Source organism: Humulus lupulus, chromosome 6 (genome assembly GCF_963169125.1).
Source record: "Humulus lupulus chromosome 6, drHumLupu1.1, whole genome shotgun sequence".
NCBI classification, from domain to species: Eukaryota; Viridiplantae; Streptophyta; class Magnoliopsida; order Rosales; family Cannabaceae; genus Humulus; species Humulus lupulus.
Window position 1 is genome coordinate 102462709 of NC_084798.1, and position 26846 is coordinate 102489554.

General features: G+C 40.6%; 2 protein-coding genes across 2 annotated transcripts; both read right to left on the reverse strand.

Annotated features, from left to right (window-relative positions):
* Positions 1-7053: 7053 nt before the first annotated feature.
* On the reverse strand, positions 7054-8211 carry LOC133785354 (uncharacterized). Its single transcript, XM_062224601.1, has 2 exons — positions 7828-8211; positions 7054-7722 (listed from the first exon to the last, which is right to left on the reverse strand). The coding sequence occupies exons 1-2, from the start codon at positions 8209-8211 to the stop codon at positions 7054-7056; spliced, it is 1053 nt and encodes a 350-aa protein (XP_062080585.1).
* A 306-nt stretch (positions 8212-8517) lies between these two features.
* On the reverse strand, positions 8518-10868 carry LOC133785355 (uncharacterized). Its single transcript, XM_062224602.1, has 4 exons — positions 10233-10868; positions 9671-10126; positions 9395-9563; positions 8518-9278 (listed from the first exon to the last, which is right to left on the reverse strand). The coding sequence occupies exons 1-4, from the start codon at positions 10866-10868 to the stop codon at positions 8518-8520; spliced, it is 2022 nt and encodes a 673-aa protein (XP_062080586.1).
* Positions 10869-26846: the final 15978 nt, after the last annotated feature.

The following is a 26846-nucleotide window of genomic DNA, read 5'->3' on the forward strand; positions in this document are numbered from 1 at the left end:
TAACTTCTTCCTTTGAATTTCCCCAAGCCAAAACTCCCTAAAACCCCTCCGAACCTCAACTACACTTCAGAATAAGCCTACCATTCACTACATCTCATCCCACATGGCCCAACAACATCAAATTTGGCCACATGCACCATCAAAGATAGAAAATAGGAATTGAACTTGAAGCTGAAGAACTTCATCAAAAAAAATGAAAAACTACCCAGAAATTCAAATGATCAAACCCAGAAATCCTTACCTTTAATGGAGAATTCGATCGTAGGTTACCCTTAGAACCCTTCCAGCCTATAGCTCCTCAATTCCCCAAGCTCAAGTCCCTTGGTTTCCATTCAAAACTCAAATTCAGAAACAACTTCACCCAAGATAGAAAATTCAAACCAAACTCTGTAAATTTTACCTTAATTGGACACTAACTCTAGTTGAACCTCGCTTCTCCAAGAACTATAGCCCCAAGCTCTAGCCTAAGCTTCCTCTGAGTTTACAACTTCAAAGTCCACAAGAAATGGTGAGGGATAGACAAACCGTGAGGGAGAATAAGAGGGGTAACTCAAGTGTTCTGTTTTTTCTTCTTTCCTTCTTCTTTTCTTTTCTTTCAGCTTCCAGCATATTCTACAACTTCCACAAAGGCTAAATGGCATAATAATAGTTATCCTCTTCTTTCTATCCAATGACCATTTTGCCCTCCCATTAAAACCTAAGCCTTTAAACTTTCCAAGGGCATTTTGGTCATTTGTTCCCAATTCCCGCTAATTCCTCGAGTGTTCCTAATAATTACCTCTTAAACCTTGTCACCTAACTAATCACCAATTATTTTTCCCAATGTCAAATAGTCTCCAATATATTTCCCGAATTCCTAGAAATACCCCCAGAACTGGGCATAAACCCCCGCTGTGACTATTTCGCTAAACCGCTCACCAGGATCGCCTTGAGTCACAAGCTGCAAATATATCCACATAATAATGTGGTCTCAACAATTTATCGTAAATAATTATATTTATACCCTCAATGGACCAAAATTACAAAAATGCCCCTATAAGCTAATCAGAGCCTACATGCATTTAATCATTTAAATCACACATAAACCAATTATTCCCTCCCGACACACTAGTCAAGGCCCTTAAGCTCTATTAGTAATTTTGGGTCATTATAGAAGGATCCTAAAAGACTCAGAGAGTCTTTATACGTCTCATAAAGGCCCAAATTTTATTATCTTTGTATTACCCAATATAAATGATATAAATTTAATAGGCAATCATGTATTTATGTAAATGGGAAGTTACCCATATTGGTAATTTTCCATATTAATGTACCTTTACCCAAAAATGTGTTAGGATTAATGCCCTAAAAGCATGTAAAGATATTTTATTGAATTAAATAAAAGAATAATTTTATTATATTAGAATATTATAACTATTGTTTGAATTAATTATATGATAATATCAAGAAAATTCATTATTCATACATGAGAATAGGATCTTGTATTAGTACGAGAGAATTAAGATCATATATAATGAATAAAATAGTTAGTAACATATTAAAGTATGTAATTTTTAATGAATGGTTACTAGTGCGGTTTACTAAGCATACGGGATGCAAGTGATCTATATTCTGATTACTCATCTTAGTAAAGGTGTTGTATATAATAGAGATTGTATATGATAGGACTGATAAGAATTAATTATCTTTATAAACTTGTCGTTTGACATAAAAATTTGTTTCTTATCATAATAGATGATCATTTGTAGATCGACCTAAATCCTAAGTACTCATGAACTCCTATTTATGTGTTTTGGATCTTTTGATTCACTCGTTAAGATCTCTTAGAATAATGAGGCGAAGGACTTTTGTTTTGGAGATTCAATATCATGGATGGCTAGGAACATGAATTACAATATTGGAATCCATGCTTTCCTAACGAATCGAATATTGGTTCCCATAAGGGTTGATTATGGAGTGAATAGTTATTGAGCTCAAATCTATAACTTGATTATAAATTAATTATTCTCTAGTGAATTAATGGTACTTAAGGATCAATAGATAATTAGAAGGGTAAAATGGTATTCTTGACCAGCTCTAATTAACGTACCAATAAATGGTGGACATAACTATATTTATTGATTATATCAATGAACTATAAGAGAAAACTCTGTAAATATAATTCTATAAATACATAGAGTGCAATTACGTATTTATAGTGGAGTAATCATGGAATTAGTAAATAAGATTATATTGGATTAAAGAGTTTAATTAATAATCTAGTTTATTGGAGCTTCGTATTATTGGTCCATGGTACCCAGATCCCGTTTGTCCTACACTATCAAGGGTAAGGATGTCAAAAGAATGATTTGTATATAGAATGAGTTAATTGCAAATGAATTAATTTTTTTCAGGGCAAGGAAATAATTATGTGATGATTATAGGCAATTGAATAATTATGAATTAATTATTTAATTCTATAGTTTATATTTTCAAAAACTATAGGTAAAAAAATATTAATCTTGTTTGGATTAATATATAAAGTGAGTTTAACAATTACCTTATTTAGAATATGATATTTATTTATTTATTTAAAATATATATTTCAAGATAAATTTAATTTTGAAATAACTGATATTTATGTTGGGATAAATATATGTCTAAAAAGTTGATTAAAAAAATAAATGAGAAAATTAGGGAAAACCCTAATATGTGGGGCGATACACTCACTATGTAGTGAGTGTGGCACCACACACAGGGATTCCCCAATCCTTGTGATTTGAATTTTGAATTTGAAATTATTTGATTAATCCGTTATTTAATTATTCCTTTTAAATATGATTTAAATTAAATAATTAAACAGTAATAACATATCAGTTTTAATTTGAATTCTATTTTAATAAAATAAAGATTAATTATTATTATTATAAATGCTCATAGAGCAATATTTTCAGTAATAATTTTTTTCAAGTGATTAAAAATATACTCTCTCTCACACAGAAGCGATAGTTTTTCTAACCTGAAAATTATTCAATTTATCTTCTCTCAATCAAACCTCTTTAGATCTCATGTGTTGAGCACATCTAGAGAGTCATAAATCAACCTTTTGAATCCTACGTTCTCACACATGTCCTTGTGTGTTTGAGGATTGTTCTGGAAGATTAAGGTGTGAGCTTTCAAAACATGGATAGGAAGATCGTTGATTTTATACAAATAGATTTGAGAACACTTGATTGGCTACAATAGGTAATCTCTAATTTGATTGTATGTGATTTAATATATATATATATGTGTGTGATATTGGCTGGTATTAATAATTATTAAAAAAGGACCCATTCCCCGCTGTGTATTTTTGATTTGCTCTTTTAATACCAACAAAATTTCCTTGAGAACCTCCTATAAATACAAGGAGAATAGACAGAAAAAAGGAGTGACTTTCTCTATGCAAAATCTCTACTGAAATTGTCATAAACAATTTCCTCAAGAGTCTTAAACAGATCAATAAGAGTAACTATTGGACTACGTGGATTTTAACCACTGAAACACGTAAAATCGTATGAGTGCGTTGTGTTCATACTTTTTTTTTATTTCTTATAGATTCAGTTTACAAAAATCCTAATCTCTCTATTGTCAGATTTCTAAATTCCCTATTGTCGAAAAACTGCGCAACAATTAGTATTTCTGGTACATCACATCTAACCTTGTTTTGTGCAGGAAATTTTGAGAAATTTTCTTCGTTGTTTCATCTAAAAAGATGCCAAAAGGGGAACATTGTTAAGTCCTAAATTGGCATTTCTTTAAAAGTGACCATTTTAGTTAAAAATGATTCATCAGAGTTGGTTCTCAAAACTATTAAATTATGATGAATCAACTCACATTTTTACTCTCTTGTGTCCTTTGCGTTTTTATTATCCATAAATTGTATCATGTGACTAAAAAATTTAGGCACATTTTAATATACATAAATATTTAATTAATATAATGGTTTTTTTTCTCATTTATTACTTAAATATCTTGGTTTCCTTTCATGGAAAAGATTTTGGTTGATTTCACAAAAGAGGAAACTTTATGTTTTCTTATTTGTTTCATGAAGATCATGTCCAAATCATTGAGGATAATATCCTTGTGTGATCTCGGTCAACTAGTTATTAAAAATAAAATAATTCAATTATTTAATTTCTATTTTATATATGTTTTATGTCTTTTCATTTTTATCTGAAAAATAATATATTTAATATATGATTGATTTTTGTAACGACCCAAATTCACTAATAAGGCTTAAGGGTCTTGATTAGTATGCCGGGAGGGCATGATGGGAATTATGTGTGATTATTATGATTAAGATGTATGATTATGATTTTAAGCATGTTATATGACTATGTGAATTATATTATGTGATAATAATGATTTGTGAATTGTACTGTGTGGGTGCTGTGAAACAAACGTGATGCACGTGCCAAGACGGTCCTAGGAAACTAGATAAAGGTAACTGGTGGTTTGGTAACCTGTGTAACTATTAGTAACCTTAGAGAGTAACAAGCTTTAAGGGGAAAGTGGTAGAATTGCAAAACTGGTGAAAAGACAAGTGTACCCTTGAGGTTTAGTTAGGAAATGATATTTGGAGAGGGTTAAGAAGGTCTTTTGGCAGTGTTATAGAGTCTTTGGCTGAAAGGAAAAGAAAGGTACGATTTGTTTATGCAAAGTATAACTGAAGTTAAGCTTTTGGAAGACTAGAAAGGGCAAGAAGGAAAGGGGGAATCAAGAACTTAGGAAGCAAGGTGGGAGAGGAGCTGAACTGAATTCTTTGAGGCTAAAGAAGGGCTTAAGGGTGTGGAATCAAGCTTCTATCAAGGTTTATACTGAGGTAAGGGATTGATCTCTGTTTTGTTAAGTTTTGAATTTGGTTTTTGAAGGAATTGAGAAATAGCCATGGTTTTTCTTATGTGGGATTCAGCTGGTTTGTTAAGGTGGAATTTAGCTCAAGCTTGAATTGGAGGAAGCTCAGGTCGAATTTCTGCTTAAGGTAAGGTCTCTGTATGTGTATTAGGTTTGTTTTGTTAAGGTTTAGGGATTTTGAAGTGTGGGTTGTGCTTGAGTTCAAACAGTTCATAATTTCTCTGGTTGGAGTTGTCAAGTGGGAAATTCAAGAGTGAATTTTAGGATTGAAGGTGTGAGTGAGCTTGGGCATGATGTCTTTGGGTTGTTGTGAGGTTTGTTAGGGGTTTAGAGTTGGTTTTGGGGCTTAGGATAGAGTTTGGGATGATTTGGAATGAGTTAGGTTCGGGAAAAATGCGAAGGAAAACCCAGAAATCTGGGTCTGCGATGGTGTGCCGCGACACAGCTTTTGCTTGCCGCGGCCTAGGGGTCTCTGGAGGTGGGTGCCGTGGCACAAGGAATGTGGTGCCGCGGCACAAGGCAAATTTCAAGGAGTGATATTTTGCAATTTTTGGTCTTTGCTCTGGGGGTTCGGGGGATGCCTCCGGGGTGTTGTTCTAAGGTTTTGGGGGTTCCGAGAGTGTGGATTAGGTACCGGGAAGGTAGTTTTGGATTGGTTAATGACAGAGAATATTATACTTATGTTGTGATTAGGAATTTGGAGAGGCTCGGGGTTGAGGACCGTGCTTGTGGCTACGTGGCATCGGAAACCAGTAAATTGAAAGGTAAGAACACTGCACCCGAAATATATGATTGTGACGGGACTAAGTGCTCCCGAGAATTGTTTTGTGTCATCGTTGGTATTATGCCAAGGGACACGTGTAAGCGGTCTAAGAGTACCGTTCATGAATTTAGCGCATGGGACGCGAATTGGCCACTGGGAGCCAGAAACGAAAAGATAACAGAGGGAGCAGCTTGAGAGCGCTAGCCCTGGTTATCATCTGTGCATTGTGTTATATGAGCTGATATGCTTTGTATATGAAATACTTGACCAGTGATAAGCTTTGTATATGAAATATTTGACTATTGATATACTTGAAGTTTATGAGATGCCATATGTGAGATTGACTTGACAGCTTAATGTGCATGTTCTATTATTGATATGTGTTCTTGCTGGGCCTTGGCTCACGGGTGCTACGTGGTGCAGGTAAAGGCAAGGGCAAGCTGGACCAGGCCTGAGGTGGAGAGCTCCGAAGTGAAATGTACATAGCCAGCCGTTCGATCACCAGGATCGAGGAGTGTGTCAAGACAGAGATTACCTAACTGCTCATTTTGCCTTAGTATGGCTGTTAATGTATATAAACTTTGTAACTTCGGTAAATGGCTTTTAAACTGTCATTTTTGGGATCCCATGTACATAAACAATGTTTAGTAATGAAAATGTATCTTTTGAGACCAAAACGTTTTTAACCCTAGTTCCTCTACTAGTTCAATAACACGTTTTTACTTTAATGACTTGATTAGCGAGTCTGGCACTTTATAAACACACAATGTAGCGGTCCTGGCTAACCAGGGCGTTACAATTTTATTCTTGCTTTTTTGCATAATAATCTCCAATTTTGCAGAATTAAAAGAGTGGAATGAACTTAGATACAATCGTGTACTAAGTGCATTTTCAATATTTTCTCAAATGAACAATTTCTGATCTCTCAAGATTGATTTTCACAGCTGACCAGATCCTTCTTGAATTAAGGGAAGGTATTTACTTTTGATCTTAATTATGCAGGATCTCCACCCTTAGCAGGTCAACTTCTACAGCTATAAAGGGAGAACCTTCGAGAAATTAATAAATGACAACTCTTAGGGAATATTTAATTTTTTTTTTATCAAAAGAAAGGATATTCATTGATCAAACAAACTGGAAATACAAAAGGGAGAAACCACCAGCCCTCAGAATTACAAAGATTTTACAAACTCAATCATTTGTCTTTCTCTAGTAGATAGGTGCCTAGAAGTTACATTAAGAACTATAGCTTTGACTGCTTGCCCAATCAGTTGATCTACTTTACAAATAGTTAAACAACTATCACTAAAACAATAGGCATTTCTATTTAACCAGATGAAATAAGTACAAGCTGCAAGAGAAGCAGCCACTATAAAATGAATCCAGTCCGACTTCCAGCCAGACAGCCAAGCAATCTAGTCCGCAAATTTACCAGGCTTGGTAACCCCTCCAAGCCAACAAGATACCAGCAGCAAGACCTTCCTAGAGAAAATACAATCAAAGAATAGATGGTCATGGCTTTCCTCAACATGATCACAAACGGGACATCTCATAGTTTCTATTGGAATGTGATGAGAAGCAAGTAAGTCCCTAGTGAGAAGGTGCTGGTTTATAGCCTGCCACAGTATGAATCTGTGTTTAGGCACCGAGAGCTTACACCAAACAGGTCTTTCGTAAGTAATTCGCTCACTCGACAGAAGCTGAGTATATAAAGTACCCAGATGTAGCTTTCCTTTATTCACTGCAGCCTGCAATTCAGACCTCGAAATTGATTTATAGAAGAACATCAGCTTCCTCCAATACCAGCTTGAATAAACCTTTGGTATATAATCCGAGAGACTGACTCCTTTCAGATAAACACAGTTCACCCACTTAACCCAAAGTTGATCTTGTTTAGATTCAATTGCCCAAAGATAATTGGCAAGCTTCAGTTTATTCCATATAGCCCCCTCACGAAATCCCAAACCACCAAAAGGCTTAGGCTGACAAACTTGTTCCCAAGAGGTAAAATGAAATTTACTACGGGAACCACTCTCACCCCAAAGACACTGACGACAAACTTTATCAATATCCTTCACAACACTCTAAGGAAGCATGAATATACTCATCCAATAATTATGAATACCCAGAAGAACTGAATGAATAAGTTGGACTCTACCTGCATAAGAGAGATGGCGGCTGGACCATACATTGAGCCGCATCTGAATCTTCTTAAAAATAATATCACAGTCTGCTGATTTCCATTTGGTGGGTCGAAGGGGAACCCCAAGATATTTCAGAGGGAAAGTACCCTCAACAAGCTGCGAATAGACCAATATTCTCGTTTTAACCTCAGCTGAAACACCTCCAAAGTATATATGAGATTTGGAATAATTAATCTTTAGACTTGAAGAACAACCAAACTCAGCAAATGCCTCAATAAGGACTTGAACAGAGGAAGTGGTAGCTTTGCAAAAGATAATGAGGTCGTCAGCAAAACAAAGATTAATAAGATTCAATGACTTACACAAAGGATGAAACCTAAATCGGTTATCCTTGGAAGCCTTGATAAGAATGCGAGTGAGATACTCCATCACTATGACAAATAATAAAGGAGAGAAGGGGTCTCCTTGCCGAAGCCCCTTTCCACCCTTGAACTTCCCTTAAATCCTTCCATTTAGAACCAAAGAATAAGAAGATCCCCTCAAGCATACCATAATCCAATAGATGAACCGACTTGGAAAACATAGCATATTGAGTAAATTTTCCAAGAAATCCCAGTCAATAGTATCATAAGCCTTGCTCAAGTCTAACTTCATAGCACAACGAGGTGAACTATTCTTCCTATTGTATCCTTTTATCAGATCTTGAAAAATGAGGACATTGTAAGCCAAGGATCTCTATTTTATAAAGGCTCCCTGATTTAGATTAATCAGAGAAGGAAGAACCGTTGCCAGCCGGTTGCAAAGCATTTTCGAAATGCATTTGTAAATAGAGTTGCAACAAGCTATAGGTCTGTATTCAGTAGCATTTGATGGCTGGTCTACTTTCGGGATGAGAGATAGGATAGTATCATTAAGCAATGGGGGATTTCTGCCTGAGGTAAAGAAGTCTAAAACAGCCACAAAAACTTCCTTGCCTATATCCTTCCAAAGAGATTTGAAGAATCCTGCTCCATAGCCATCCGAGGAAGGACTTTTGACTGAATTAATACTAAACATAGCTGAGCAAACTTCTTGGTAAGTAAAAGGCTTTATTAAGTGCAGGTGGTCATCCAAACTCAGAAAAGGACCATATTTAATACAATCGGGATCAATCTGACCTATAGCCCTGCTAGTATTGCCCAAATGAGTCTTAAAGTGGTAAAAATAATGATCAACAACCTTAGCATAATTATCCACAAAACATCCATTATCATCAATATAAGAAATAATGCAATTAGAATTATGCCTCTGTTTCAAGCTTGCATGAAAAAACGAGGAATTTTCATCACCAAACCTGAGCCAAGTAATCTTGCTTTTTTGACGAAGAAAACTAGCATAAACCTTCTCATGCCTGAAGTAATCCTGCTGCACATGTTTTTCTTTTGACAGTAACTCAGCATTTAAAGGATCAGAACAGAGAGCACTTTGGGCCTGCTTGTATTTAGATTTGATCTCCTCTTAATTACAAGCAACATCGCCCATAGTTCTCCAATTGAACTTTTTGAGAACATGCTTAAGCCTTGTGAGTTTTCCAACAAGGCGAAACAATCCTTGCCCCTCTAAAGGAAGAGACCAGTTCTGAAGAACAATTTCCTTGAATTTGCATGAACTTCCCACATATTGTAAAACCGAAAAGGTTTCACTCCCAAACTAAGGAAATCCCCTTGTTTAATCAGCAAATAGCAATGGTCAGAAACCACATCCCATTGAGCATATGTTAAAGCTAATGGGAAGACATCAATCTAGTTTTCATTAGAGAAAACTCTATCCAATTTGGAGAAAATCCGAGCTCCTCCATCTTATTTATTAGTCCATGTGTATTTAGGGCCCAAATCTTCATTTCAGTTGCCTCTCCCAAAGCCAACCATTGACGAGCATCCTCCATCTCTTTAACAGAAATAGGTCTTCCACCAAGACGATCATCAACATGGAAGACATCATTAAAGTCTCCCATAATAATCCAAGGGGTAACCGGTCTCTGAACAGTAGCTAAGTCAGACCATGAAGTTTTCCTTGTCTCCAATTGATTAGAGCCATAGACAACCGAGAGGTAATAAGCCAAGTTCACACCAATCAAATAAACTCTACAGTGTAGTAGCTGAGTAGTTTCCTGAATAATTTCAACCTTCACCATGTGAGCTTTCCAGATGAGAAAAATACGCCCCTCCACCACAGAACTACTATAAAACTTCCAACCAGCAAACGAAGAGTTCATAAGATCCCTTATTCTGTCCCCTTTTAATTTTGTTTCAATTAGAGCTCCAAGACCAATTTTTTTCATCCTGCAAACATCAAGAACTGCTTGCTATTTATTCTTATTGTTTAAACCTCTAACGTTCCAACTCAATATGTTGTTGCAGTCCATTCAGTCCAATGGGAAGAGAAAGGTCAGCTGCTTGCTACTAGTTTGCCTGCAGAATACTGAAAGAGTTCCTATGCAGATCAAGCTGTAGATTATCAACAAGTTTTTTCATCCCAGACTTTCGAGGGGTAACCCATTTGGATCCACTAGGTACTGATAGAGCATCTACATGCCTAGGCACCTCAAGAGATTCTTGCTTATTCTGGGAGCTGTTATTCTGGGCATCAGCAGCAATATCACTTGCTTTATTATCAGCTGGATTAGCCTGGTTTGAAGCCTCTGTGATCTTCTTTATAGCAGTTGGGGCATGCTTACAGACAGTAGCAGAATGACCCAACTTCTTACAAATAGAACACTTAGTTGGTAGCCACTCATACTCAATGGAATGCTCCATAATCTGACCTCTCTCATTTAGATAATGGATATGCATTGGGAGATGTTCGGCAATTTCCATATCAACTAAGATTCTAGCAAATTTGATCATAATTCTAGCTTTTGTGACCTTGTCCACCATGATAGGAGTGCCAATCGTGCTAACTAGAGCACTCAAACAATTAACAACCCAATATTGCAACCTGAGACCAGGTAATTGAATCCAAACAGGGACAGATTTTACTGACCTTATAGACTCAACATCTGATGACCAAGGCCGAAGTATTACTGGCTTCTTGTCAAAATGAATCATCCAGATTCAAGCACCATATCCCTAGTTGCCTCATCTCGAAACTTGACCATTGTGAATCTAGAATTCATCCGGGCCACACGATCAATGCCAAGGTGACCCCAAATTCTTTTGATAAACCCTTCAAACATAGCCATAGGTGGATTTTCCCCAATAACCATGCAAATTAGGGCAGATTTCCAAAATGACGCCTCCACTTCAATCTCATCGATATCCCATTGAGCCACCAGCTTACCATCTCGTTGGATCGGGTCCTAAAAATGAAGCCTCATATATCCAAAATTAGGAAGGGATTCCTTAAACTTAGACCAGTTTTCTTTGGCCGAGTCTTGGAAAGACTACCCTTCTACTTCATCTGCCCAGGAGGCTGAGCGAGATTTCTCAGCAATGTCTTCTTGAGGCACAAGACCTGGGAGCAGTGGATCCACACTCTTCTCCTCAGTCACTTCTGCCTCCAATTCTGTTCTTTCTTCCTCTACAATCTGAGCATTGAATGAAGGGAGCTCCTAATCAATCACTCTAGCAAGCTTCTGCACAGACTTCTTCCTTCTCGCCATGGAGAGAGAGAGGTTGTGACCACGCTATTTCAGATTTATTTTGTAAACCCCATTTTGTTGTTTTATTTATTTATTTTATTTTTGTTGTAATAAAAAAATGTGTAATTTTTAAGAGAGATTTTTATATGTTAGGCTGAGTGTAGCATCTTTGTAATGCCGTGTGTTTTGTGCACCTACTAGTATCTAGAACGAGGTGGTGAGAAATGTGTGAATATTATTTTGGGTAATAATATATGTTAAAGAAGAAAATTTCATTTTGATATTGTTAGAAAAAGTGTGAAATGTGCTGTTTTGTGACAAACCAAGCATTTCGGTCTCTGGCCGAAATGGAAACCCTAACTGGAAAATTCTCTGTTAAATTATTACTTGAGAAGCATAATTATGGAAAAATATTAGTGGGCATAAAGTTATTTAATTATTTTTTTAAGGTCTATTTTTTTGTGTGAAAAATCTCTAAAAATGGAGTTTTAGATAATTAAATTCCATGAGCTATAAATGTAGGAGTCTCACCACTTAAACTTAATGGCAAGACACAATTAATTTAATTACTCTAGGTTAAAAATTCAATTTGGTGAGGTAAGCAAAAATTTACCACGTGGTAATTATTTTTGGTGTACATGATTAAGAGAAGATTAAGTAGCTAATTAAGTGTTCAATTAAGAAGTTAATTAATGGATTAAGGAGCTTAAGTGGGCGGCTAAGAGGAGAGGTATAATGGTCTTTTTACATCTTTTTCAACCAGAATATATAAGAGCAAAACTTGGGCATCACGGCTCATTGTCTTGAAAATTTTCTCTCTCAACATTTCCTTTTCTCCTCCTTCTCTCAAATTGGCTGAAAATTCACATAATTCACTCTCAATCTCTTATATTTACTATCCTCTAAACAACCACATATTCCCTTCGCCATTCTTATAGAAGCTAGAGGAAGAAACAAAAGATATCAAGAGGTAAATTCAATGCTTTGGTTTTGTTAGTTTTTTTTCTTTGCTTTTTAACTTGTTGGTTATTTTAAATTATTGGGCTTTTGGGAGTGTAATTGTGAAATTTGGAGGTTTGAACATGTAACGTCCTGCATTTTGGGTACCTTTAAACGACTCGGGTCGGGTTTTTTTCCCAGAGTTAAGAATATTATGTTAAATAAAATTATATTTGTTGGGAAATTATTCCATGAATTATTGCTAGCCAAATTATGAATTTTGTGATTTAAAAGTCAAGAAAAGACTTTCAGTCCTGGACCGACACAAAAACCCTGATTAGGTAAAAATCTCAGAAAATAAAATGAAAAACTATGGAAAATATATTTTGGGCATAAAATACATTCAGAAAAATTAAAGTTTGATAAAAAAAATAATAAACCTAAGGAAAAATAGAAATTTTAGGACATTTTGTGTTAAATGCCTAATTTTACCGAAATGGGGAATTTTATTGTGTGATTAATTAAATTAAATGTGGGAGACATTTAATTTAATTATTTAGTGTTAAGTTTTGTGTTTAAAACCTAATAAGAGTGAAAAAGGTATAGAAAGTCAATTTGGACTTTTCTTCTTAGGAAATAATTATTAACCTTTATAAAAAAATGTTCACATATATAACAAATGGGTGGCCGGCCATATGATAAGTTTTAAGTGGATGTGAACAAAAATTAATTAATTTTAAATCCCATTTAGTTAAATGTTAGAGATAAAGGCAAGTGGGTAAACCACTTGAGTGTTTTTAGGATAGTTTAGAGTTTGATAAACTCTTCCAACCCCTCCCCAAAACCGACCCCCACTCTCCCTCGTTCACTCTCATCTTTTTTTTGAAAACTCTCTCTAGTTTTCTCTCAATATTCAACCTCAAGAAAACTAAGGAGACTTGGAAGCAAAGCTTGGTCTAGGAATGGTTTTCCCTAAGGTAAAGTTTAAATAATCTAGACCATTGTAAAGTTTTATTCATAGAGTTTCAAATAGCTAATTATCTATGTTATTGGGGGGAGTTGGATAGGATTTTTGAAAGGTTGTGAAGGAGCCAAATCTAGTAGGAAGATCCACCTTAAGCAAGAATACCAAAGAGGTAAAAAGTTTACTTTTATGGTTGTTATTGTATGATTTTTAGTTTTAAGCATTATTTTGTATAGTTAATGCATAAAGTTTCTTATTGGTGATGTAATAAGGTAATGGTAGTTGTTTTATAATTTTTATGATGCTTGTGTATTGAATTTTGAAAATAGGAACCAAAACCCCCAAGGGTTTTGTAGGAAACATTAAAACAAAATACATGTTTTGAGCTGTGAATTCCAAGGGGTCTAGCATCCACTGTATATTGATTTTGGAAAATTTAATTGTACTATGATGTTGTTGAGATTGAGTACATAATATTGAGCTTTTAAAACACTCAAAAATGTTTAAAAATGAGTAAGTTATGCATTTTCAAACGTTAGGTAAAAAACTGTTTTTTGGTATTCTTAATTTTCGGACCAAGTTTGGATAGCCACTGTATAGGGAAAATGAACCCAGTTTTTTCTAAAATATTGTGGGAATATTATTTGAATAACCAAGTATTCCACTATAAAATTTTGTAAGAAAATACTGAACGGTTTGAAAGTTATTAACTGTCAAAGTTTGAAAAAAAAATAAGGACTTGAAAATAAGGTAATTTTTACCTCATTGTTGGAAAATGATTTCACCAATCAAAAATGCTCATATTGACCTAATATTTTACAAAGACGTAAATGACATACCAAAAATGGAATTGAGAAATTTTGTTAACAATTGGGTAAGTAAATTTCAAGTTATGAACTAACAAAGCATGTAGTTAAATATGTGAAAAATAGGGTTTTCACACTTAGTGCAAAAAAAATGAGATTTTGGAACTTAAGGTAAAAAGTAAAAAAATTTCTTATTTCAAGATATAAACTTGGTAAGTCTTGAAAACATATTTTCACAAAAATTACCACTTTGAGTTGAGTGTGACTTATTTTTATTAAAGAACTTTTATTCTTTTTAAAAATAAGAGATTTAATTTATTAATAGTTAATAAATTAAAAGAGGGTGTAAAACCTTATATTTTGATAAAATAATTAAGTGATTTATTTTTCTAGTAAGTAAAATTGATTAATTGATTTTGGAAAATTAACTAGTCAAGAAGGGAAATTTTTAACGGTTTTCCTAATTAAGACAAATTAGGCAACTTTCTTAAAACTGTTTTTAGAGATTAAAACCTTAAGAAATATAAAATGAGAATTAAGAGTTTATTTTCTTTAAAAATAATTATGGAATTTAATAGTATTTTCAGGATATAATACCGGCTCAAATCTTACATATTTTAACCGACTTGTTGAAAGTGCGGGTTAATAGCGATACCTTTAAAGAATAATATTTTTAGCAGATTGTGGGAAAATACTATTGTGATACCCGAGCCTATGTATCGAGACCATAGGATAGGTCTCCCTGAGACTTAGGGTTTAGTCTCAAATATTTTGTATGAATTTCCTTAATGCGTTTAAAACCAAATAAGGATCATAAATCCTTACAAATGATTTTTTTAAAATGACCAAACTGCCCAAAATAATAATAATAAATTATGAGTGCCATAATTAATCCGAGTATACTGTATGGATAACTACAGTATTGGCTAAGCGTAACTGGACTGAATGTTGGAGGGTGAAATCCTAATGAGTGCTAAGGACTCCAAGTAAGTCAACTTATATTGTGTGGCAGCAACATGAAACAATTATTGTATTGTGTGTTAGTATAGGGACACATGCACATATATACACTATCGTAGAAAGTTTCTTAGAGAAGTTAGTCTAGTGAGTGCTGATTTAGAAAATATGAACGATAGATATCCGTCATATCCTAGACGGCTGATCCCCATCACATTGCTTGATTTTATTATGTCCGACTCATTACCGCAACGAGTGGGCAAGAGGTGAGGATCGCTGGTTAAACCTAGGGGCGCCAAAATGAGTGGGACCTAGGGGCCCTCATGCTTACTTAATCAGTGAACGATAAGTACCCGAGAAGGTTCTCTGATAAATTATTCCAGGATAGCAACCGCGATGTTGGCCATTCAGTGAGACTGCCTAGAGATACTAGGGGTTGCCAAGTTTGAGTGAGGCTGAACACTCTAGAGGCAACTGCTCACCAGCACCACTGATTAACATAGAAGTCTCTGTAAAACCGTGTAATTTTGATTACATTCTTAGATAAGTAATGATGCCCTAGGTAACTTAATGGTTACCCTCGTGAGGGATTTACTCTTCGATAAGTAGCGATGCCCTAGGTAACATGATAATTACCCTTGATGGGGATATTTATTGGCTAGATCTTAGTGTTGAGACTCGTTTCTCTCTTAGAGATTAGCATTTATGTTGGAGGGCGTGTAATGCCCGAATTGTTGGAAATTGTCGAGTGTTGGTCTCGAATTATATTGTGATATGATATATCTGCTTGTTCTGGGATTTTCTGAGTGCAGGGATATATTTGTTGACTAGATATAGTTTTGAAATAATATATCTACTTGCTCTGGGATTTTCTAAGTGCAGGGATATATTTGTTGTAAGATATAGTTGTGATATAATATATCTGCCTGTTCTGTGATCTTTTGAGTGCAGGGTTTTATCTGTTTATAGGAAATATTGGTTATCAGGCATGACCATAAGTTTTCCTGGACTCTTTACGTTCTTGAAATTGATTGTGTAGGGTTCGGAAGGATCCAGAAACCTATTTCTCCTCATGCTCTTTTTTTTTAAAGTTGAACTTGCTAAGCGTTTTCACTTACCTAGTTGTTTCATGTTGTAGGTAAGTGCAAGGGCAAGGCAGAGCAGTGAGCACTGGAGTCTATCTTGCAAATGTACATGTGGACCGACCTTTTGGGAAGCCGTTTTATTTTTGGAAATGTTGTGTAATTTTCCTAAATTAGGCTCACTCTACTCTTTATAAGATATGTTTGTAAATAAATGTTAAGTATGGCCATACGACCTTTTTTAAACGTTTTTTTTATACGGGTTTTTGAGACCTTTATTTAAATGAAAACATTTATATTTCTGCATTATCGAGCCTTGAAAATCTGGGTTATTACATTTAGTATCAGAGCTTAAGTTGAGCTGGTTTTGTAAACAATCCACATGTACATTTCGCAAAGATTGACTGACACTCACTATAAGTACTATCTCTTCCTATAGTGTGCTGTTTTCTTTTTATTTACCTCCATTCTATAAATTGTAGGTTATGGTCGATATACCTAAGATAGGTGACCTTATGATAGGAAAACTACCCATGATCCCTTTGCCTAGAATCGATTTTTCTAAAGACTCTTTAAAGATGAGAATTCCTTGCTACTTCGAGTACGAACGACGACATTGGTGTGCCATTTGGCAATGTATGCAGTACATGATGGTAGTTTTCAGTACAGCCACAGGAGGATCCCAAGCGCTCTGACGAGGATACTGACTGTAACGCCCTAACTCCAGGGACCGTTACGGTGTGCCTTGTAAACAGTGTTAAACTTGCTAATCGAGTCATTTGGCCAAAATCGTGTAACTAAGTATGATTAGCGGTTTAGGGATTAAATTTTTTTGTTAAGATATAACGTTTCATTAGAACGTTTAATATATACATTGGGATCCCAAAATATAACTTCAGAGTCTACTACAAGAAAAACAGGCCGATCTAAGTGGCAAAACAGCGTTAAACCCTAGTTCCTCTTCAAGCCTCGGCTGTGGTGGTCGAGCAGCTGCATATGTACACATCATCACCTAAGCTCTCCAACTCAAGGATGGTCCAGCTTTCTTTTACCTTTACCTGCACCACATAGCACCCGTGAGCCGAAGTCTAGCAAGAAAACTTAATATGCTCATGAACAGTAATAACATGTCATCAAATCATAAGGCACATGCTTAGCAGATATAGCCCTAATCAAGCAGGCAAACAAATTAACGTAACAATGGGTATCCAGGATAAAGAATCCGGCCCTCCTTAGTGGACGACTATCAAGTCAGTCTCAATCAGATAAGTGATTCAACACTGGTGGTTCCGGTAACCATGCCGGGCTGATAGCCCTAAATAAAAGAGTGACAATGGTAAAAGTCACTAAGGTGGGTTATGCTCCCTTTATAAATAAGTGATCCTTTCACTAGTTTAAACAGGATAGGTGCATGATGATTAGTCATCAACATAACCTTCCTCCTGACCCTAGAGTCATAACTATGGAACTCTGTTCCCTAGCCATGTGACAAGCAGTCACCTAAGCCTTAGGCCCTGGCTCTAAATAACTAGTCAAAGACTAGACAAGCGCTTATAATTTTTATCGACCTTCAGGTCGGTCCACCACTAATACCCCATATGAGTCATTCAACACTGATATCGATTAGATCTAATCTTCATTTGGCTCGGCGTTCATGACGCTATGCCATTTCTCACTCTTAGGTCAGTATCCTTGACTAGTCAGTACATATACAAGTAAGCAATGCCACCAAACATATATCACATATCCAATATCCGAATACAAGGCATTCAACATGCTTACTTAACAAATACTAGCACAATTAGGATCATGCATAAACACAGAGGCTCAAGCTTTGAACGATATCATACTCAGTATACAAAGCATGTCCTAATCACATGTTTCTCATGCATCACATGCATCATATTTAACCACTTGACATGCCTCAACAATAATCATGCATGCCACATTTAATAATCCAACATGCATCAATAATAACCATGCATGTCACACATACACAGGGTGCAGTTTTCTTACCTCAGGTTCGAGCAAGAACTAGTAAAGGAGTGACCCTTGAGATCGATCAATCCTTTGATCCCTTAGTGCTCACCTAGTCAAAACCAAATATGGAATCCCATCAATAAAATACATCATAAAAAGGTTTATAGTCTAAACCTCACTTCCGGGATCCATCCCACACTATCGGGACTCTTAACAGAATAAAGGAACCAACCCCGAGCCCTAAAATAAGCTTGCTAGAAAATACACTAGCGCTGGGGTGCTGCCTAGTGGTGCTGGGGTGTTGCCCCAAAGTCAGAGAGCCCCAAAATCAGCCCTGCCTAGCACTGGGGCGCCAGGAATAGCGCTGGGGCGCCATCAGCAGACCAGAAACTTTTCTGGTCTTCTCCCCTGTGATTTCCCTTGAAAAACAAACCTCCAAACCAATCCCAAACATCATCAAAACATCAAATTCAACCCCCAAACTTCATCTACATCACACTCTCATCAAAATCCAAGCAACCAAATTCAAGAACTTCCATTAATCCCCACCACTAACACCTCAAATTCTCAACTGAAAAACCATAAGGAAAACAGAGTATAGCCTATATTCAAGGATGAATTCTTGCCTCAAGCTTGACTTAGATCCCCTTCAATGATTGAACCAAAGTCCTAAGCCCCCACCTTTGATCTCTTAGCTTGTTACCTCAAGTTGGCTCTCAAAAATTGAAAGGAAGAAGGAGGGAAGAACATGTATGGGAGGGAGAGAAAGAGATGAGGATGATGCTCTATTTTCTTATAATTCCACAGCCTTCTAAACTCAAAGGCTGATATACATCTTAGGGGTGAAAAGACCATTTTGCCCCTAGGTCAACTAAAGGCTTCTAAAGACTCCCAAGGGTAAAATCGTCATTTCCCGCCTATCTCGTTAATTATAATTAACACTCTCCAATTCCTGTTATTCTCAATATTCTCAAACACCAATAACTCATATCCCGTTACCCTCTAATTCCCGGCAACGTTCTAATCACCAAATTACTCCGAGACTCACTGTGAGCCCCGAACTTAATCCCGTTATGACTAGACCGAAAACTTGCATTCCATGATCGTCTCATGCCGAATGGATCGAACCAATCCACATATAATGTGGTATTATTTATAATTCACCCACATGCATGAAAATACACAATCACGCCCTCAACAGGCCAAATTACCAAAATGCCCTTTGTTATCCAGATTTCCGGATAGCGTTTAGATTGATGGCCTCGGGGAAACAGAATTATCGATGTCCTTCACGATAGGTGACCAGAGCTCGCGGATATACAGAAAGGCTTCACCTCTCCCGCTTGGTGTCCGGATTACTCTTCCAAGCAAACACCATACGGAAACTCGTCAACTCTCCCGGAGCTCCCGAAGGAGTATCCATCGGGGAAGCTCCTTCCGGGAGAAGCTCTTCGAGTGGTCTCCGCGGAAGCAGTTCCGTGCCTCGCACGGAACAAAGCCAAACGGTCGAGTCCTGGAGGAGGCATATTTGGAATGATATCCGCCTGACACAGGATCCCGCCTGACACGCCCGTCAGGTCAAAGCCGCACACATCCCAGCACGCCTAAGGGTACCTTTTCGCCTACTGTTCCGCTGACAACTTGGAAAAGACGGCTGACTTTGTGTGTTCCCCATTCTTTCACGTAAATATACCCACATAGAGTCTTGTAGCCATGCTACTATAGTAATTGTATCCCTATTTATGGCTGGTGCAATTAAAACTCATGTACGTAGAGAAAAACCCTAATCCAAAACCCTAGCTATAAAGACCCCTTCATTTTACAAGAGGAGGGAGAAACAAAGGATATAGCAAAAAACTCTACTAAGATCTCTCTAGCTTCATCTTCTTCAAGAGAACCCGAGAGAAACATTGTGAGCGTGTGAAGTTCTTATGCACCAGCCATCTTACTGTAATCTTTTCCAAGTATAATAACATCGACTCGTGGACTAGGGCTTGTTAACGCCTGAACCACGTAAAAACACTGTTTGTTTAGTTACATTTCAGTATTTCTACAGTTCTTATCTTTTTATTATTCTGTTAGTTATTCGTTTCCGAAAAACTCGGTAAACATTTTGGTGCTTTCATTTAGAGCTGTAGGAAGTTGTTAGTCAGCTCTTTTTCTGTGTACGTTTTTGTATTCACTTCGTGCTAAAGAGATGGTGACTACGAGAAAATCCGCTGTTGACAAAAATGCTACGGTCAACCCCGATACCGTGATGGAAGATGTGGTGCAAAGTGAACCCTTAGACTACCAAGGTGAAGACCCGACATCCCGCCAGGATCAGGTCAGTACCGAAGATACAACATACTTAGAAGACGAAGAAGAGTATGTCCAAGACGGTTATTACAAGGACGGCTGCTACTATGAGAAGGACCCAGAACTGGTCCAAGTAGCCGAAGAACTGGTGGCCACTAAGGCCAAGCTTGCTGAGCAGGAGCGCGTCTCCGAAAGAATGCAACGCATGATGGAACGCCTCCAAAGTAGGTTCGGAGATCTAGGCGACTCGGACGAGGATACCTCTGTTCGAGGTGGTGCTGATGCCCCCATGCCGGATCCAGCCGCTGCTGGACCATCCAAAGCCGCCCCTAACAAGGGCAAAGAAAAAGTGGGAGAGCCTGTGCGCGCTGACGCCCCTGCACCTCCTAAAGGCGTGAATCACCAGGCCGACTGCCCCCCCCGCGCGCAGAAGGTCTCTGGCGCTCCTAAGCCCAGACGCCCTTCAGCCCCAAGGGGGCACTCTGTGCCTAAAGGGCCCGGTGCTAAGGCACCCAGGCCTAGGGGAAGGAACAACCGCCCCAGTGATTCCGTCAATCAGGACGGTCGGGCTGCGAACTCGCACTCCGAAGATAGCTGGTCCACGGTGGACCTAAGAAGAAGGTTGGAGGCCAAGTATGAGAAGGCCAAAGGGGAAAAAGCCCGGCCTCGCGGAGATGACCTCCGAAATCATATTAATGACAAGCTCCGGGGACGTGACCTCCCGGAAAGTGATACGAAGAGGCTCGAGGAGCAGATTGCTGCCTTGACCAAGCTGGTCCGGAAGCAAAGTGGGGCCCTGTCAGATTCTGAGGAGGAAGACCCGGAACCATGTATTAGGAGGATCGCGGAAACGTCCCTCCCAGATAACTTCAAAATGCCTCACATAGAATTATATGATGGGAGGACAGACCCGCGTACCCACCTAGCTAAATACAATAAAATGATGCAAGTGGCGCGCGTCAGTGAGGACGCCAATTGCATGTGCTTTTCACTCACCCTTACCAAGTCTGCGGAGGACTGGTGGAAAAGATTAGCTCCCGGATCAATCCACAGTTGGAAGGAGCTACAGTCCGCGTTTAGGAGGCAGTTTATTGCTGCCTGCGACCACGACATGGAGGTTGGTTCCTTAACCAACATCAAACAGCAACCCACTGAGAACCTCAAAGCTTTCATTCAGAGAATGATGGAAGCTGCTGCAAAAACCAAGGTCAGCGATGACATGAAGCTGATCGCCCTTCAATCGGGCCTTACTGTCGGCTCCCTGCTATGGGGAGAAATGCAAAGGAGACGGGCAGAAACCCTGTCCGAATTCATGTCAAAAGCTCAGGGAATCATCAACCTTGAGGATGCCTACCAGCAAGCCTTTGGAGTTCCCCCGGCTCCAACCCCTTCCGTGACTGCGCCGAGCTTTGCTTCGCAAGCTCCCGCACCAGTCCTCACGCTTCCAGGAGCCCGATTCACTCCGAGTGTGTATGGGCCTTCCGCGTCTGTTCAGACGCCGGGTCAAACACATTTCTCTGGGTATGGAGCGGTACAAACCGGATGTAGTATCGCTCCTAGCATGCCGCAGCCGCAAGCGGAAGCCCCGGAACGAAGTTTGAGCCAATCGCGGAGCAAACGAAGCGGAAAAAACTCCAACCGGGGAGACCATTCAAAAAAACCCCGAAAGGATTATGAGCCCAAGTTCACGGAATATACCAGTTTGATAGACTCGCGAGAGAATGTCTATCGGGCGACCTGTAATATGGTCAACTACAGGAAGCCCCCGAAAGTGTCTCACGGAGGAAGGCGTCCGCGAGACTCCAATAAGAGGTGTGAGTTCCACGGAGACGTGGGGCACACCACGAATGAGTGCCTTCAGCTGAAGGATGAGATCGAGTCCCTGGCAAGAGCGGGACACCTCGGTCAGTGGGTGAGAATACCCATAATCTATCCCGGACAGGGGGTGGTTCACGGAGCTGCATATTCCCCGGGACAGAGGGGGGCCGCTAGCGCACCTGGAGCCGGTCACCCCCAAGCTCCCGGGTCTCAGTTCCCAGCACTTCCTGCTCCACCCGCTCCGGCGCCCATTGCCTTGTTGGCTCCAGGACCAGGCAACCCATATCCACCCGGCCTTGCTCCGCCACCCGTTGACGGACACGTCGCCACCATTTCCGGAGGACCACACCTTGCCGGAAGTACCCGCAACTCCCAGAAGAGGTACTTGAAGGAGTTAGAGCACGCCGAGGAGATGTGCGCTTTGGTCCAATCACCTGCTCAACGTCCCCGAATGATGGATCTTCCCATCACCTTCACGGAGGACGATGCTCGACATGTGCACTTCCCCCACAACGATCCCCTCGTAGTGGAAGCCCAGATTGCCAATAAGAAGGTCTCACGGATCTTGATCGATAACGGAAGCTCCGTGAACATCCTCTTCAAAGCGGCCTTCCACGCGATCGGATTGACCGAGACGGACCTGGCCCCATGCCCCATCCAGCTTCAAGGTTTCAATGGGGACGCACTCATGCCATTAGGCAAAATTCAACTTCCGGTCACCCTCAGAGGAGAAAGCGACGCTTGTGCCTTCAAGCATAGCACATTCGTGGTGGTCGACTGCCCCACGGCGTATAATGCCATCTTAGGCCGACCGGTCCTGATCGATTGTGGGGCCATAACCTCGATACGTCACTTATGCTTGAAGTTTCCCTGCGACGATGGGCGTATTGGCACCCTCCGAGGAGACCAGAGAAGTGCACGGAGCTGTTATAACGTCTCCGTCCGAGCCGTCTACACGGTCCAAGAGACGTTTGCTGCCATTCCTTTGGCGGAAGTATTGCCAGGAACTAGGGATGCTCAGGAGGCATACTTTGACGAACTAGACCCAAGAGTGGGAATCGAGAAAGCAATAGAGCCGATGGAGGAAGTCGAAGAGGTGATCCTCAATCCGGAGGAACCCACCAAGGTCATTCAGGTGGGGAAAAACCTGCCGTCGGCCGTTCGAGATAAGATCGTGGCCACTGTGAAGGATAATCAGGATATCCTAGCATGGTGCCACGCTGATATGACAGGGATTAATCCCAATGTTGCGTGCCACGCACTCAACATAGACCCAGCTGCAACTCCAATTCGCCAAAAGAGGAGGCCACTGGACCCAGTGAGAGCCGAAGCCGTCAAAGCTGAAGTGGACAAATTGATGTCCATAGGCTTTCTCCAGGAGTCGCACTATCCCGTGTGGTTGGCCAACCCAGTTCTGGTCCCGAAACCCGATGGGTCCTGGAGAATGTGCATTGACTTCACGGACCTAAACAGGGCCTGCCCGAAAGATTGTTTCCCTCTCCCGCGAATCGATCAGATGGTGGACGCTACTTCCGGGTACGAACTCTTATCCTTCATGGATGCGTATTCCGGATACAATCAGATCAAGATGCATGTCGCGGACCAGGAACACACCAGCTTCCTCACGGATAAGGGTGTCTACTGTTACGTGGTCATGCCTTTCGGTTTGAAGAATGCTGGGGCGACTTACCAGCGTCTGGTAAACAGAATGTTCAAGGACCAACTGGGGAGGAACATGGAGGTGTACGTGGACGACATGTTGGTAAAGTCCAAGACCTCCGGGGACCACAGTAACGACCTTGAGGAAGCTTTCGCCGTGATCCGAAAGTACGGGATGAAGCTAAATCCAAACAAATGTACTTTCGGGGTCTCGTCTGGAAAGTTCCTTGGTTTTATTGTCAGCTCCCGCGGCGTGGAAGCCAACCCTGAAAAAATAAAGGCGTTCATAGATATGCCTTCCCCCCGGAAGCATAAGGATGTCCAGAGCGTTACCGGAAGGATAGCTGCTCTCAGTCGCTTCGTATCCAAGGCCACCGACAAGTGTATCCCCTTCTTCAATGTTCTGCGAGGGAACAAGAAGTTCGAGTGGACCCCCGAATGCGAAGCGGCCTTCCAACACCTCAAAGAACATTTAACCCGAGCCCCCATTTTGTCCAAACCGGTCGAAGGAGAGGCGTTGTTCTTGTACCTAGCTGTGACTGAGCACGCAGTAAGTGCCGCTCTCGTCCGGGAAGATGGCCGCATCCAGCTCCCTGTGTATTACGTAAGCAAGAGGTTATTGGACGCTGAGTCCAGATATTCGATGATCGAGAAACTCTCCCTCTGCTTGCTGATCGCTTCACGGAAGCTGAGGCCATATTTCCAGGCGCACACCATCAAAGTACTCACCAACCACCCTCTCCGACAAGTCCTGCAGAAGCCCGAGTCTTCTGGCAGATTGCTTAAGTGGGCCATGGAACTAAGCCAGTTCGACGTCCACTACCAACCGCGTGTTTCCATAAAAGGTCAAGCTCTCGCGGACTTTATTGTGGAGTGCTCGGGAATGAATGACCTCCCAGAAGATCCTGTCCCGGAACTTCCCACCTGGAAGGTCTACGTAGACGGAGCCTCAAATGAAAAAGGAGCTGGAGCGGGGGTTATCCTAATATCTCCCCAAGGGCATCAGCTCCAGAGCGCCCTCCGTTTCGCATTCCCAGCATCCAACAACGAGGCAGAACACGAAGCCATGTTAGCTGGGTTACGACTGGCCAGAGAAGTCGGAGCCCAAAAAATCGAAGTGTACAGCGACTCCCTGCTTGTGGTAAACCAAATATCCGGGGAATACCAGACGAAAGGCGAAAGGATGGCTGCCTACGTGTCTCTCTCCCGCGGCCTACTGCAGCATTTCAAAGGCTACAAAATCCGCCAGGTCCCCCGGGACCAGAACTCACTTGTGGACACGCTGGCCAAGCTTGCAACGGACCCGGAGATTGAACAGTATGGCTTAGTCCCCATCGGGCACTTAGAAGCCCCCAGTACTGAGACGCGAAGGATAAACGCCATCATCGACCATTCCCACTCCTGGATAGGACCCATCCTCAGATTTCTCACCACCGGAGAACTCCCCACCGATAAAGCGGACGCAAGGAAGCTCCAGTATCAAGCTCCCCGATACGTGGTTATGGATGGAAAGCTTTACCGCAGGGGGTTGTCCATACCCTTCCTTAGGTGTGTTGCCGGAACCGAAGTCAGCACCATCATCCATGAGATTCACGGAGGCTTCTGTGGCGATCATACCTCCGGGCTGAGCCTCTCCAAAAAAATCCTTCGACAAGGATACTTCTGGCCCACCATGAAGAAGGATTGTGTGGATTATGTCAGGAAGTGTGAGCAGTGCCAGAGGTACGCCAAGGTTCCGCGAGCGCCGCCTACGGAAATTACCCTAATGACCAGCCCCTGGCCGTTCGCCGTTTGGGGCATTGACCTAGTAGGTTCCCTCCCCACTGGAAAGGGTGGAGTGAAGTACGCCATAGTCGCGGTAGACTACTTCACCAAATGGGCTGAAGCTGAACCTATGAACACGGTCACATCTAAAAAAGCACTGGATTTTGTCATCAGGAATATAGTGTGTCGTTTTGGGCTTCCACGGAAAATTGTGTCCGACAACGGAAAGCAGTTTGACAGTGAACACTTCACGAACTTCTGTGCTTCGCATGGAATTATCAAAAGCTTTTCCGCAGTCGCCAGACCACAGGCTAATGGACAAGTGGAAGCTGTAAACAAAATATTAAAGACCACGTTGAAGAAAAAACTCCAAGCCTGCAAGGCTCACTGGCCGGAAGAACTTCCGCGAGTACTTTGGGCTTATCGCACAACAGAGAGAACTTCGACGGGGCACACGCCTTATTCCATGACCTTCGGTTGCGAGGCCGTCATCCCAGTAGAAGCTATGATCCCCTCTCACAGGCAAGACACCTACGATCCTACCCGGAACCATGCCCTCCTCCAGGAGTCCTTGGACATGATCGAGGAGCTCCGGGAGCAGTCGCAGGTCCAACTAAAAATGTACCAAGGCAAGATAGCCCGACACTTTAACATGAGAGTCCAGAGCCGTACATTCGAAGTTGGAGATCTTGTCCTACGGAGAGTATTTCCTGCTACGCAGGACCCGGGAGTAGGAGTCCTCGGACCCAACTGGGAAGGCCCCTACGAAGTCCAACAAAAAGTGGGCCATGGGACGTATCACTTAAAGAGACTCGACGGATCTAACGTCCCGCGCGCCTGGAACGCGGAGCACCTCCGCCGTTACTACCAGTAGGCCCCGGACCATCCAGTCGGAAGTCCTTGGTGAAAATAACAAAAGCGAAAAATGTGGAAATAATCCTCCCTGTTGTAAAACTCACGCCTAGCAGGCTAATTCAATGAAACACGGAGAGATTCACTCCGCTTTTACTGCACTTTTTATCCCTGTGTTCAAAGCTGCGTTTTAACAAGTGACCACGCGGTCCGGAGACGTCCGGACCCCACGCTCACTTGGGGGGTATACATGGCTAAGGCATAACCATACGCCCCTTGAACAAAACGTACACAGAACACCACTTATGTGCTACCACTTATGTGCT

Excerpts from the sequence above, each read along its gene's own strand:
- LOC133785354 (XM_062224601.1), bottom strand. The coding sequence starts at position 8,211 with ATGGAGTATCTCACTCGCATTCTTATCAAGGCTTCCAAGGATAACCGA. Across the intron at positions 7,723-7,827 it reads AGATTCAGATGCGGCTCAAT|AGTGTTGTGAAGGATATTGA; the intron begins GTATGGTCCAGC and ends ATGCTTCCTTAG.
- LOC133785355 (XM_062224602.1), bottom strand. The coding sequence starts at position 10,868 with ATGATTCATTTTGACAAGAAGCCAGTAATACTTCGGCCTTGGTCATCA. Across the intron at positions 10,127-10,232 it reads ACTCTTTCAGTATTCTGCAG|CAAGCAGTTCTTGATGTTTG; the intron begins GCAAACTAGTAG and ends AAGAATAAATAG. Across the intron at positions 9,564-9,670 it reads AATGGTTGGCTTTGGGAGAG|ATTGATGTCTTCCCATTAGC; the intron begins GCAACTGAAATG and ends AATGAAAACTAG.